General features: G+C 34.8%; 1 protein-coding gene across 1 annotated transcript; it reads left to right on the top strand.

Moving 5' to 3' along the window:
- Window positions 1-1,129: 1,129 nt before the first annotated feature.
- Window positions 1,130-1,492, top strand: LOC131069289 (auxin-induced protein 15A-like). Its single transcript, XM_058004650.1, has one exon. It carries the CDS (start codon window positions 1,130-1,132, stop codon window positions 1,490-1,492), a length of 363 nt encoding a protein of 120 aa, XP_057860633.1.
- The last annotated feature ends 13,733 nt before the right edge of the window (window positions 1,493-15,225 follow it).

Genomic DNA, 15,225 nt, shown 5'->3' with positions numbered 1-15,225 from the left:
ACTTAGATGCATTATTGGTAAAAAATGATATCCAAAAGAAAGAAAGAAAATTATTAAAAGAAGCAAATATAAAAAAAGTTAATTTGTAATATTGTAGCACCAAAATAAAGTCCTTATATTGACAATAAAATGCATTATCAAAGCATGATATAGAATAATGTAATCAATAATAAAATTAATAGTATTGATGTTGATTTATTAGATATTAGTTTTTAGTTAATTACTAATTATGTGTTTCTTTGTAGTTAGTGGTTTGAGTAATTAACAAGTTGAATGTTTTTATAAAATTATAGAATGTAATCATTTGTATGTTGAAGATGTCAGAGAAATTTATTGGTTTGAGTAATTAACAAGTTGAATGTTTTTATAAAATTATAGAATGTAATCATTTGTATGTTGAAGATGTCAGAGAAATTTATGTGTTTATATCTTTGACTCTTTATTTTTTAATTTCAACATTTTCATTATGAGTAAATATTTTTTAATATAAAAATTTTGAAAAAAAACTAATATATAAAATAATCATTCACATTAACAATTTTAAAATCAAAACCTGGGAAAGCATTCCCACTTTTTAAAATTAATTTTGCTTCTCTCAATATAAAAATGTTTCTCCTGTCTAAAATAACATATACAAGAGTCAAAACTATTTCATCAGAAAACCCAACTTTGATTCAAAACCCTGTGGGCTAATAATGGCTGACCGCGAAACTCCAAAATAATTCTAAAGAAAGCAGTCATCTCGTAACTGTTTTCCACTGCAGCTTTCATTAAAAGCCTGCTGCTGCTACTGCTACTGCACGCCTACGTACATATATCACTAAATTAAACAGTACGAAAGCTTTATCGATCCTTTCTTTTAGGGTTCAACAAGTTGGCACTATATTCAATAGAAACCTATCAATTTTATAACTGCAACCACGTGAAGTTGCAGACGTCCCATGCTCATTTCAAGGCCTCAGAGTCCGGGACGGTTGGTATTGTTTATCCTTCCTTTCAATATAGGCAATATTTTCTATATAAAGCGCTTCAATCCTTCTCTTTCTTCGCCATTTCAAAGCTTTTCTAAAAGATTTTCCTACTTTTTTCAGAAGAACCCAATTTAGGTTTTTTTGAAAGAAGACTGAAGATGAAGAGTTTGGCAAAGCAGTTGCAGAAATTGGGTCAGAAAACCCAAATCAGAAAGTCTTCTGTTTGGTTAAGATGTGGAAGAAAATCCATGGAGTCCTCAAGTGCTCCTCGTGGATGTTTGCCCATCTATGTGGGCAATGAGGGGTATCGTTTTATTGTGGATATACATTTTTTGAGTCACCCACTGTTTGAGGAGCTCTTACAGTTGTCTGCAGAGGAGTTGGGATATTCACATAAGGGTGGTCTAAAAGTGGCTTGTAGCATTCGCTTGTTTGAACATCTACTCAGGCTTATCAACACTAGAAATCCTGCTGCCCATTATCTGCAAATAAGCGATCTATTACAACAGTTCTCTTGCTGATATCTTTTTGCCCTTTTTTGACATTCCTATAACTGTGAAACTTCATTAATATGGTACCATAGTTTCGGTAGTCAAGATCCAGGGAAAGCGCCTCGAGATGAGATCTTCGTTAGGTTTTGAATTCCATGAGAAAACTAACTCTTTTGTTTGCCCATGATCTGCATTGCCACCTCATTCAGATACCAACCAGAAATGTATTTAGTAAGATTTGGTATTGACGTTCATGATAAAGAGCAATATGTGTTGTGTAAAAATGATCAATGAGAGCAAGTCCCGAATGAGATAATAGTTAACAAGCTAACTTGTTTATTTGATTATCACTTTGCCTCTGATTGCTTTTTGATCAGATTTCAAGATGTTTCAAAATCTACAATGTTTCTTGATTGATTCTTCATTTTCTATAGTCTATGGATTCATTTTGTCATGATTGGAAGAAGATAAGTCTTATGAGGTATATGGAAGACATATAACTGGTGTTAATTGTAGATTTCTCATCTCATCAAAATTATCAAAATTAGTAGGTGTTAGTGAAATTCTAAATCGACATATTCATTTATATTTGAATGAGTGGTTAATGGGCATATTAATTTATATTTGAATGAGTGATTAATGTACAAGATAAATTCATCACAATTAATTCAAAACCTTTCTTTTTCCTATGAATGAGTAGTTAATGTACGAGATAAATTCATCACAATTAATTCAAAACCTTTCTTTTTCCTATGAATAAGTAGTTAATGTACGAGATAAATTCATCATAATTAATTCAAAACCTTTCTTTTTGCAATAGAATGTAAGTTGAGGTTCTGATATTCATAGATGTTAATGAACTTCTAAATCCAGTCTTTATTTAGATCCATAATGACAATTAATCTACAAATCAAATCTCAAAAACAGAAACGTTAGTCCAACAGCTAAATCTTAAAAAAGGAACTACTTTGTTGTAATACTTTGCTGAAAGTACATTGAAATGATTTAAAAACACAACCCAATCGCTGATGCAACAGATAATACTGTACATTTTACTACTAATTAATGTAAACTTATAAAAGGAAAGAAAAGTAAATTTGTCTGGTTCACTTTATCGAGATCTTACGTATACCTTTTTGTAGTTTCAAATAATATAATAAACAATTCCTTGATTTCAGAATTGTTTCAGACAAACGTTTGAAAGGTCATTAAATAACTATTGTATTTAGTTTGCATAGGGAAACGCCCTCACAAATACATTTCCTTTCATATACTCTTAAAAGGAAGTAAGTTTTGTGAGATCGTTAAATCATGGAGATAGCACAAAATTTACATTTAGGGGAGATGCTTGGTAGAGGAACGTTCCAATTCTGTGTATTTTGATATTGTGAATGATGTTTTTAAAGATATTGGAATTTTAATAATAGTATATTATTTATATAAAGTTTTTAGTTTTATTTATTAAATATGATATTGTACTAAGTTATTTTGTGAGTATATTTATGTGGCATAATATAATTTGTTCAGATATAATAAATACATTTATTTAATTGTTAATAATCATGATCAATATTAAATATCAGAAGATCAAAATAATAATAGGTGAGCACATTTCAATAGTGAATACAATGTAATCAAAATTTCATTTATTTCAATCATTGCATTCAATTCATTCTAGATACGTGTTTAGAATATAGGCATTAATCATTTGTGAAAATATTTTTCATCTCCAAATCTAAGGTATATATCTACTATCATTACTTTATTCTATTTTTCTATCTAATTTAGTATTGAATTCTCATGCCTTACCTAAAATTATGAATCTACTATTATTTTACCTTCTTTGCAATTTTAGTTTTCAAACCTAGCATTTTTTATTATTATACTTTTTATAGCATACTTGATCAAAATCAAATCCTCCCTCTCTTGTGACTTCTTGTTATAATTTGGTTAGGAATTAAACCTTTATTATTTGATATATGGGAAGCTAACTCTTTTAATTTTATGTCCTTTGAGAATTATTGTTATATCATTTATTATGGATTCTAATTGACCAATTTACTTTGGATTCTATCTTTGCATGCTTCAATAATTTTGATGTCTTTATAAATTTTGTGACATATAAGATCCTTCCATCTTTGATGTTGTTATGTCTTGATATACCATGGATGGAGGTATAGATTTTATGAAAGTATTGGTCCATCATTTATGCGATATTTCCTCCTTCATAAAGTTAGTTAGTTATTATTTCTCCTTTTCTTTTAGGTAGACTCACTCCATTTTCCACTTAACATTCTGATGTAAGTCTTCTTCTAACTATTAACAATGAGAAACATCATGGTATTCCACTTTAAGAACTTGTGATGTTGGGATTAATTGTGGCATACACCTCACAAGTTATAATGTTTAGAATTATTTATTTAGTTATATCTATTTTTTAATTTTTACTCTTATAGCATATGAGATATTCCACTTATGATTTATACATTATGTAATGTTTATGAAAATATAAGAGCATTACCTCATGTAAGATGTGTAATAGTATCGATGAAATAAGATTCTATAATGAATGCAAAAGATACAATGTGAAATTATAATCTTCACCAAATTATGATACTCTATGAAGCGTGTCATAAAGAATCCTGAAAAAGTAAGAACATTTAGAAATGGGCATCTAGGTTTTGTAAGTAAATTTATATCATGTAAAGAGTATTTTAATCTTGATTTTTTTATCCATTATGGGGGAGGAGCATTAGAATCTAGACCATGGAGTTGGTATCCATTCTTCCTGAACATAGTGTCTTATGGTTTTCCATTTACTTATTGTCTATTTATTAAATTTTTGGGTTGGGGTCAATATTATATTTCATAATGTAGGGGTTATATTGTCCACTTTCCTCCAAAGGAGTGGCATGTTCATATGAATGGAAGGTTGTTAGATTGATATTTTATTGTAAAATCTATGTTGACAGAAATACATTAGTTTTAGAATTTTTCAGTGTGGATATTTTTATATTAAAACATGCTCCTTGTATATATATTGTGTTGATGTTTTATTCTTTAATTTGAGTTGAATTTACTTGCATGTTATTTGCATCTAATTGCACATATTTACATGCTAATTGCATGTGCATTAGTAGAATTACATTTTGGTTACATGTGGTTGCACATACATGCATGCATATACTTCCATGGTGTTGCATATGGTTGCATGTGATGGATCCACGATGATTTATTTCTAGAATATATTTATTTCTCAATCTAGAAAACTTGAATAAATCTATAAAAAAGAAATAGTTGACTAATTCATCTTTTTATGAAAGAAATCTAACAATTTGTCATTCTTTTGTAGGATACAATATATCAACACTTTACAATGGAGAAAGATGAAATTTTAGCTAATCATTTAGTTGCATGTTGCATGTTTTTTTGCCTATAGGTTTTATTTGGTAATGTGAACCACACTTTGCATATAGACTATGTAGTTTGTCATTTGATAACCTAGAAAGTTTTGGAATAGCCTACTCCCTCCTTTTCCATGTGCATGGTGGAAATTGTGGAGTTGTCTCTTTTGGTAAATTGGAATTCTTCTAATAGGCTCTAGTTGTACTTGCATATTTTTAATTCATATTGATTGGATGTTGTTGTTTCTCTATTATATAATAAGTTTATTATTTTAAAAATTAAATTATTCATAAATTCATCTTACTTCTTATATATATAATAAAAAACCCAAGGTCAACCTTTAGACTTCCCTAGACCCGCGTACATACTTATCTAAGTTATGGAAGAACTCCAGTTGGCAACTAAATTTAGACGTTGGGAATTTGGACTCCATTTGGTAGAAGAATAAAGTCTCCAAAAGCAAGCGTGCGGAGATTCGAAACTGTGTCATCTTCTCATGATTAGTTTTAGAATTTATGAGTTACAGCTTGCGGCTTTTCCTCCATGTTCTTTTCCACGGTCCAGCTACTACGCCAGCTAAGTAAAACGTACATAGTCTTTTCTCTACCGTACCTCGACGTTTGTTTAGGCAATTTGGTTCGTTCTCTGTGACCTCCACTGTTGCACATGGACATTGAAGTCTACAAGCTATATTTCTCTGACATCCACCACATGCATACGCACGTCTGTAACAGCCTATGCTCACTGTAAGAACCCGGGACCGGGCTATTGACGTACGTAGATTTCTTAATTTTTCTTCTTTTACTTCTATATAGATCGTACCATTGCTTCGCATTTATGAGCTCTACCGTACTTTCCTTCAAATGAAAAGCAGTTCAATGGAAAAAAAACTGCGATAAAATCTATGGAGTTTTCAAGCGCTTCTTATGGATATCTTGATGTCTATGTAGCGAGCAAAGTGGCTTGTAGCATTCACTTGTTTGAACATCTACTCAGGCTTATCAACTCCCGGATTCCTGCTGCCCATTATCTGCAAATAACCGATCTGTTACATGAGTCTTCTTGCTGAGATTCTTTTTGCCCTTTTTTTGGCATTCCTTTTAACTGTGAAACTTGATTAATATGGTGCCATGGTTTTGATAGTCAAGATGCAGGGAAAGCGCCCCGAGATGAGATCTTCCTTAGGTTTTGAATTCCACGAAAAAGCTAACTCTTTAGTTTGCCCATGATCTGCATTGCCACCTCATTTAGATACTAACCAGAAATGTATTGAATGAGATGCGTTAGTGACGCTCATGATAAAGAGTGATATGTGCTGTGTAAAAAAGATCAATGAGCGCAAGCCCGGATGAGATAGTTAACAAGCCAACTTGTTTATCTGAATATCAGTTTGCCTCTGATTGCTTTTTTATCAGATTTCAAGATTCTTCGTATCTACAATATGTCCTCATTGATTTTTCATTTTCTATGGTCTATGGATTTATTTTGTCATGATTGGAAAATAAGTCGTATTGGGTATATGGAAGACATATAACTTGTGTTAATTGTAAATTTCTCATTTCATCAAAATTCGTAGGTTTGGGTGAAATTTTAAATCAGTATATTTATTTAAATTGAATGGGTGGTTAGTCTACGAAATCAATTCACAACAATTAGTTCAATTTTTTATTTTTTATTTTATTTTTTTATCTAATGTAGATTGGGTTCTCCACAATTTTTTCCTTTATTTTTTAATAGAATATAGGTTGAGATTCTTTACAATTAATTTAAAACCTTTCTTTTTATTAGGATGTAGGTTGAGATTCTAATTCAAATATAGATTTCTTATTATATCAAAATTCATATACTTCTAAATCAAATGTTTACTTAGACCTATAATAACAATTAATCTGCAAAGAAATTTTGAAATGGACGCTCCTGCTTCTACTCTCTCCAACGGTCAGTTTTCTGTTACTCCTAGCGACCAGTCTAGGCTCCCGTCGGTGCCTCCTGCCTCCCTTCCTGTTGATGCTCTTGCGGCTCTTTCGATCACTCCTTCCCTTGCTTTGGTTGCCTCTGCGCTTGGGCAGTCTTTGCTTGGTGGGGCTCTTGTTTAGTCCACGGACTTGTCAAGCCTTCCTCCTGTCGGTGCCTTCGGCCATCACGACTCTTCTCTCCCTCCTCCTGTGCAGCATTTGGTCGCTAATGAAGGCTCTCTTCCGCCTTCACACACGCCCTCTGCATGGGGGTTTCGTGCTGGGCCCCCATGAATGGTGTCTCTGACCCACTTTTGGATTTGGATGCCCTTGCTGCTATGGCTGGTGATGCTCGTGGTGAGGATGCTCTGCCCAGGCCCTTTCCTGGTAAGCATAGCTTTGCCCATGTGGCTAAATCTGTTGCCCAGCCATCTAAGGGGGTTCGTCATCTTCCTTGTGCCAAGACCTCTCCTATTGTGGTTTGCAGCAATGAGGTTATGGAGAATGTTAACTTCTATCAACGCAACACTCTGGTCTGTAAATTTATTGGGTTTTGGCCTTCCCTCCCAAACCTTCATCGTTGGGTGAGTGATTCTTGGAAGCCCCTTATTTCTTATGGCATTGAGATTTTCCCTTGTGCTAAGGGGATTTTTTGTTGCCTCCTTTACCTCTACTCATGATCATGATTTGATTTTGGGTAAGCTATGGACTTGGGGGGATCACTCCCCCTCTATTAAGCCCTAGACTCCTTCCTTCAACCCTCTTACAAGATCTCTCTCTATTCGTCCGGTTTGGGTCCGCCTCCCCAATATCCCCCTCCATTTTTGGGAACCTTTTTGTTTTGAGGCAATCGGTAACTCCATTGGTAGCTTTTTGAAGGTTGATGATGCCATGTTCTCCTTGGGTCATTCTATCTTTGCTCGCCTATTAATTGATGTTGATATATCTCTAGCCTTCCCCAGGGATGTGGTTGTTATGGTTGGGGATAGGCCTTGGACTCAGCCGTTAGATTATGAGGTCATCCCTTTTCACTGTCGAAGGTGCTTCTCAACAGGTCACCTTGCTTCTGACTTTTCTCTCTCTCGTCGCAAAGGTGTTGCTACTTGGTGGAAGGACACTATGGAAGACCACTTGATGATTAATTCTTCAAATTCTATTTTGATTGATTCATCTCAAGATGAGGTGCCCCTTACTACTAACGAAGCCCTGGTTGATGTTACTATTGTTGCGGACCCTTCTGCCCCCTTGGTTCCTACACCCATTGCTCCTGCTCCTCACCTTCACTCTACTCTTGACGATTCTTCTCTTGTTGTTGCTTCGTTGCAACATCCTGTTGCCACTCTACTACAGTAGTCTGGCAATAACTCTACAGGGTCTTCCCCACTCGATTCTTCTTTGAAAGTTCCTAATGATAGTATTTTATGGACGGTTGTTTGTTGTAGGCGAAAAGAAAAATCTAACCCCCTTTCCCTAGCCCCTCCCCTTGTCAAGTTTTGGGTTTTTGTCCCCCCTCTTGAGTTGGGTTGGGTTGTTGATGGTTTGATGGGTTGGTTTGGCCTATCCGACTTTGTTTCTTTTGGGGTTTGCACCCCTACTTGGTCTATTTAATTTTGATAGCCTTTGTCTTTGTAAAGGGTCAACACCCTAGTTAACGCTACTTTTTTAATAAAAAACAATTAATCTGCATATCAACTCTCAAAACATAAAGGTTAGTCCAATAGCTAAATCTGTAAAAGGGAACTACTTTGTTGCAATACTTTGCTAGAAGTACATTGACATGATTTAAAGACACAACCCAAGCATGGATGCAACATATAATGTTGTAGTGTTTACTAATAACAAGATGAAAACAATATATATGGAGAGAAAAGTGAAATTGTCTAGTTCACTTCATCGAGGTCTTATGTATACCTTTTTTAAGTTTAAAATAATATAATAAACAATTCCTTGATTTAAGAATTGTTTTAGACAAAAGGTTGCATGGTTCTTAAATGACAATTCTATTTAGTGTGTGTGGGGAAACACCCTTACATAATATTTTCTTTTATATACTCTTTAAAGAGGGTAAGTTTTGTAAGGTCGCTAATTTATAGGGTTTGCACAAAATTTACATTTAGATGAGATGCTCTGTAGATCTATATTCCAATTTTGTGTATTTTTATATTATAAATGGTGCTCTGAATGATATTTGAAATATATTATAGTTAATTATTTATATTAAATTTTTAAGATTTAAATATTATTAAATATGTTATATTCATATGTTTTTATTTAGATGTCATTGAATTTAGAGGACAAAGAGTTATGCATTAAGTTTTTTTTTTATATTCATGTAGTGTAATATGATTTGTTGTGTTTTAGATTCAATGAATACATTCCATTTAATTATCAATAATCATGGTCAAGACTAGACATTCAAGGACACAACTAATACTACTATATTATTTAAAATAATGACCTTTAAATCTATAAATATTATCTCAAACATCATTGATCCTCTCCCATATTATTCCAATACTTAAAATTTCATAATAATTTAACACATTTAAATAGTGAAAATAATGTAATCAAAATTTCACATATTCCGATCATTGTATTCAATTCATTCTAGATATATGTTTAGAATATAAGTATAATCATTTGTTAAATATGTTATTTATCTCCAAATCTAAAATATACGAAAAAAAAAGATTGGTAAGAAGATATGAGGAGAGGGAGCTCTGCAATTAGGGCACAAATTGAAGGCATTCTTGGTTGCAGGTTGTTACAGGGTGCGGGGGATCCCAAGCTTCACTAGGGAGCCCTTGCATTTTTTTCCTTTGTGCTACCATTTATGGCAACCAATACATATGGCCAAGGGGAGTCGAACCATGCTACCAAATGAATCGAAGGCAACCCAGAGGGCGAGAGGAACTCAGAAATCATTTTGCCAAGCCATTGAAGGAGACAAAGTGGTCTTTCCAGCAGAGGCTCATATTGTACTAGAAGATGTTGTGACCGATTCCATCCAATTCAAAGGTAAGGTTCCTCCAAGGTTAGTCATCATTAAGCCTAATTCCTCTATGTCTACTGCTATCTCTAGAAAAATTACTAGACTTAGAGAGTTAGTCGTATTTATTGCTGCCCTAGATGTTGATAGGGTTCCTTCTAGACAGTTTATGAATAAATGGCTTCAAGATGTTTGGAGTAAAAAGTTAGGGATTCATTATTCATTTTGTCGAATGTTGTAAAAAGGTTTATTTTTAATATTCTTTAATGATGGCGCAAGCCAAAAGAAAGCTATGGATAAACAATTTTGGAATATTGGAAATGCTTGTTTTAGAATCATTAATTGGTACCCTGAGTCTTGTATGGAGGAAATAATGGCACTTTCGAACTCTAGATGGGTCATAATCAAGAATGTGCCTCCTTTCTTGTGGAATTGTACACCAAAACTTGGTGAACCTTTGGGGAGAGTTTTGAGAATTGACTCCTCTTCAATCCTTCTTCTGCATATGGATGCGAGGGTTCTAATTGCCTTGAACCCTGGTTCTAAATTCGCTATAGAGCTTGAAATTAATCTTGATAACACTTCTTTTGTTGCCCCCTAGAATATTTAGGGGATATTAATGCTTGGTTTTTGTGTAGGAAAAGCGAACATTTTAAGAAGGATTGTCCAATTCTAGCCATGAGGAATACCTATCAAAATGACTCCCAAAATCCACCTCACCAATATACTCCTCGGCCTAAACCTAATTCTACCTTTGCATCTCTTCCTCCCAAGCCCACTTCTATGCCTTCTACCCCCCCTATCTCTAAGAAAATCTAGATGTACAAATAGGCTCTTAAGGAAGCAAATGCTATTGCTGAACCATCCCACTCTAGCATTTATGAGATCAATAAATTTTCATATGTGGCCAATGGACCTAGGATGCAAAATGCCCAATACATTGTATTGGACAAATTAAAAAGAGTGGTGGAAGCTAGAAAATAGTTGGAAATGGCCATCACCTCTCAAAATGATGAAATAGAAATTATAATTTCTCTGCACTCCATTAAGGTTGTGGATGGGAATGGAAGAGGTGAGCCCCCTGCCACTAATAGAGCCACTAGTATGGATCAGAGATCTAGTCAGTCCCCTATAACTAATATGGAGACTTCTAACAAGGGCTTGCAAATGGTTGGCTACAATATTGAGGAAATTATGCAAAAGGATGGGCATAATTGTTATCCTAAATCTGATTTGGGGTTTGTTAAAACTTTCTCAAATACATATGAGGATGTTGATGGACCCCAATTGGCTATGGACACCCCCAGATCCATAGTTAGTGACTCTGTTGGGGACAAAAATCTCACTTCTGTCATCTCCACCCTGAGTGAAGGACAAACAAATGAGAATGGTAAGGATAAGAATAATGTGGGAGATGGTGGCAATGAATTCTTCCATGATGCTCCTAACTTTGAAATTGGATCTGCAATTAAGATGGGTGACTTTCCTAAAATTAAAACTGAGAAACCTAGAAAGAAAAGATCTCCCAGAACCACTAAAGAGGTTGGTGTCAAAAAGGAGTCTATGGGACCTGATCAAATATCTAAAACCAAAAAAAAGAGGGGTAGGCCTAATTCTTCAATTGCATCCAACAATAAAGATGATTGGCCTAAGGGTTCTGAAGGCCTTAAGCCTTCCATGGACGTCGTTGAATGACCATGGCCATGAATTTTAGAGCTATTTCTTGGAATATAAGGGGGATGGAATCCCCAGATAGTAAATTTATTGTTAAGAGATTTCTCAACATGCATAAATATGTGGACTGTCTAATGATTCAAGAGTTTAAATCAGTAGGGTTTACACTAGAAGTTGGCCTCAAATTCATCTGGAGAAATGCTACCCCCTTTTACAGTAATCACACTAAGGGTAAGGGGGGTATTGCAATCCTACTCAACCACCATTGGGCTAATAAAGTTCTTAGATGCGGGCAGTCCCCATGTGCTAGAGCTATATGGGTGATAATTAAATTGGAAGATAAGGTCTTTGGGATTTGTGTAGTTTATACCCCTAATGACTATATAGAAATGGTGGAGATGTGAAATTGGTTTGCCTCTCTTCAGGATGTTCCTTGGTTCATAGGGGGTGATTTTCATATGATTGAAAATGCTAAGGATAAGAGAGGTGGATCTAGATTTGAGTGGAAAGGGCTGGAGAGACTTCACTGGAATAGGATGGTTAACAAGCTGAAACTTATTGATCCTATGGCAAGCATAAAGGAGGAACTAAATTATGTTTGGTTTACATGGTGTAATTATCAACAATTGAATAGAAGAGTGTAGTATAGACTGGATAGGTTCTATTATAATAAATAATTTTTTGGGATTCAAAAAGATGATAAGGGGGATAAATACTTTGTCTTTCCCTACACACTTTCAGACCATCATCCTATTTAAATCACTCTAGGGTTTTCTATTGCTTTGACCCCTACTCCCTCTCCAGGTAATTCATTCATTTTAAATGTTAGCCTCTTGGAGGATGAGGATGTCAGATGTGCATTGGGTTTCATTAGGATGTTCAGAAAACACAATAATAGTCAGTAGACAAACATTCAGAAATGGAATCAGAATATTAAATCTTGGAGGACTCTTTGCCAAACAATTGGCAAGAAAAAAGCAAAGGATAATAGGAAAGAATAAATCATCTGGCATAGTGTCCTCTGTAGGGCTAAACTTGAGGTGCAGGCCAAGCATGAGAGTGAGTATCTTGTTAATAATCTTCTTGGTATCAAGGTTGTACTAAAAAAGATATACAATGAAAAGATTAGGGGTTGGAGAACCAGGGACAAATTGAATTGGATTGATGCGAGGGATAAAGGATCTAAATATTTTCTCCAATTTTTAAGGATGAAGGAAGTCAAGGAAATAATACATTGTATTTGGGAGGATAACAAGAGTATCTGTGATCCTCATGCTTTTCTTGATTGCTTTGCTCAATTCTATAAAAACCTATTTACAACAGAGAATTTGGGAGAGCATCAAATTGGGGCAAGGAGCCTCATTGAAATACTAGTTCCAAAGAGACTATTTGGAGATGACCTGGATAAGGTGGGTAAACCATTAGCTAAGGAGGAGATTGAAAATTGCATTTTGTCCCTGAATAATGATAAGTCCCCAGGTGTTGATGCGTTTCCAGTTGAGTTTTATAAGAAAAATATTCATTGGATCATTGATGATTTGTTTAATCTACCTGAAGAGGCTATTGAAGTTGGCACTTTTGTGAAAGATATTAATTAAGGAGTCATCAAGCTGATTCTGAAAGATGGGGACAAAACTTTCATAAAAAATGGAGGCCCATCACTTTGTTAAATGTCTCTTATATGATTTTGGCCAAGGTTATTGCTACAAGGTTGGAAAAAAATCTTCCTAAGATCATTAGTCCTATGCACATAGGCTTTGTTAAAGGAAGATTCAGTTTAGAAAACCTTGTTACATGTTGGGAATCCTTGAATTGGGCTAAGGAATCAGGTCAAGAGGGAGCCATGCTACTAATTGAATTTGAAAAAGCCTATGATAGGATTGAGTGGGGTTTCATAATGCAAATGCTTAGCTATTTCGGATTCCCTAACTCATTTTGCAGAATGGTAAAGACTCTCTTGTGTGATGTGAATGCTATGGTGGAAGTGAATGGTTTGAGGTCTGAGATTTTCCTTCTTTCTAGGTCCATTAGACAAGGGTGTCCCCTTGCTCCTTCCTTATTTGTTCTTGTTGTTGATGCTTTATACTACCTGTTAAAGGCTAAGGAGTTCACTCCTAGGGTCAAAGGTATACACCTCCCTAATTTGGATGAAGTGGTGAATGTGCTATTTGCTAATGATACAACAATTTTGTTGACTTTGGAGGAAAATAATATGGCTTCTTTACTTGAAAATATAGATATTTTCTATCAAGATTTAGGAAGCAAGATTGCACTTCATAAATCAGGCTTGCTTGGCTAGGATAATGACCCCCCGGTATGGTTTTCCAAATTTTCTCTTAAGTGGGAAGGTCCTAATTAGATTGTGAGATATTTGGGTATTCCTTTCTCTGTTTTTCCCAACTTAAAAGAAATGTGGGAATGGGTTAGGAACAAGATTGAAAAAAAATTGTCTAAATGGAATAGAAACTTTCTTTCTTTAGCTAAAAGATTTCTCTGTCAAAAGATTATGTCATCCTACAATGTCTACTTCTCCTCAGCTTGGTTGTTTAGTAATTATCAGTTTGATCATATTCAAAAATTTAGATCAGGAGTTTTCTTTGGTCTGATGGTAAAGGTAATAGGAAACAACATGTGGTAAAGTGGGAATGGTGTGTGATGAATAAGTAGAAAGGTGGTATGGGACTTATAGACCTTAAACTCCAAGGAATGGCCCTTGCTTAAAAATGGATTCTTTGGGCTATGGAAGGGAATGAGCCCTTGAAAATATTGATAAGACATAATATTTCAAGATCTATCCCCAAGAAAGCTAGAAAATAGAAAAATCTCCCTCTCGAGGATCTTTTGGAAGGAAGGTTTGAGGTGTCTCCCTTTGGGTCGGAAGTGTTTAAGTCTTGGTGGAAAGCATGGGAGGTTGTGAGTCAGTATTTCAAAAATAATGATGGTTTTGCTATCAATGGGAAAATCATTGGCGATAGATCTGTTTGGTGGAATGTTTTGCATAAAGATAAACCTCTTGCTATCTTGCAAGGCTTCTTTGTATTGAATGGGTATGACATAGGCATTAAGATATTCAAGGACATTATTTAGGATGGATTGTTGATTACTTGGCATGAGCTCTCTCACAGGTTTGGTATTCCTCTCTCCTAGTTCAAAACCTACAAGTTGCTGAAGGATGCTCTCTCACCCTCTTTGCTACATCATCCCCCTAGCCTCTTGCGATCTCCCCCCTTATCTTTCTATTTGGTTGATAATACCCCCTTTCCCTCCTCAAGGCCAAATCAATTTATAATACTATGGTGGACTCAGATTGTATTATTGAGTATTTGAATTCCATTTGGAATCTTGATTGGAACTTGCAACTTTGGAACAGATCATTGGATAAACTGTGGGTGGGTCCTTCGGAGCCTAAGAAGAAACTCTTCAGTTGGTGACTCTTATTACATAAACTCCCATTGATAGACCATGAGAGAAACTTCTTTATTTCCAAAATTTGGCACCTTCCTGAAACTGTGCAACATGTTTTTTGTGATTGCCACTTTGCTAAAGAACTGTGGAAGCTGTTTGGAGTCAATTTTGATACTATGTCTATTTATTTTTTGGATGTTTACCTTGGATTCATCAAGGGTAGAAAGAAGATGGCTAATATGTTCCGGCCTTGTCTTTCTTTAGAGATCTTATGGCTGATATAGAAATTTTGCAATGATGATGTCTTTGCTGCTAAATCTAGGAACCTTACTAAG

Source organism: Cryptomeria japonica, chromosome 8 (assembly GCF_030272615.1).
Source record: "Cryptomeria japonica chromosome 8, Sugi_1.0, whole genome shotgun sequence".
In the NCBI taxonomy this organism is placed as follows: Eukaryota; Viridiplantae; Streptophyta; class Pinopsida; order Cupressales; family Cupressaceae; genus Cryptomeria; species Cryptomeria japonica.
Note: the sequence above shows the minus strand (reverse complement) of the source record. Positions and strands in the feature narration are given on the sequence as shown.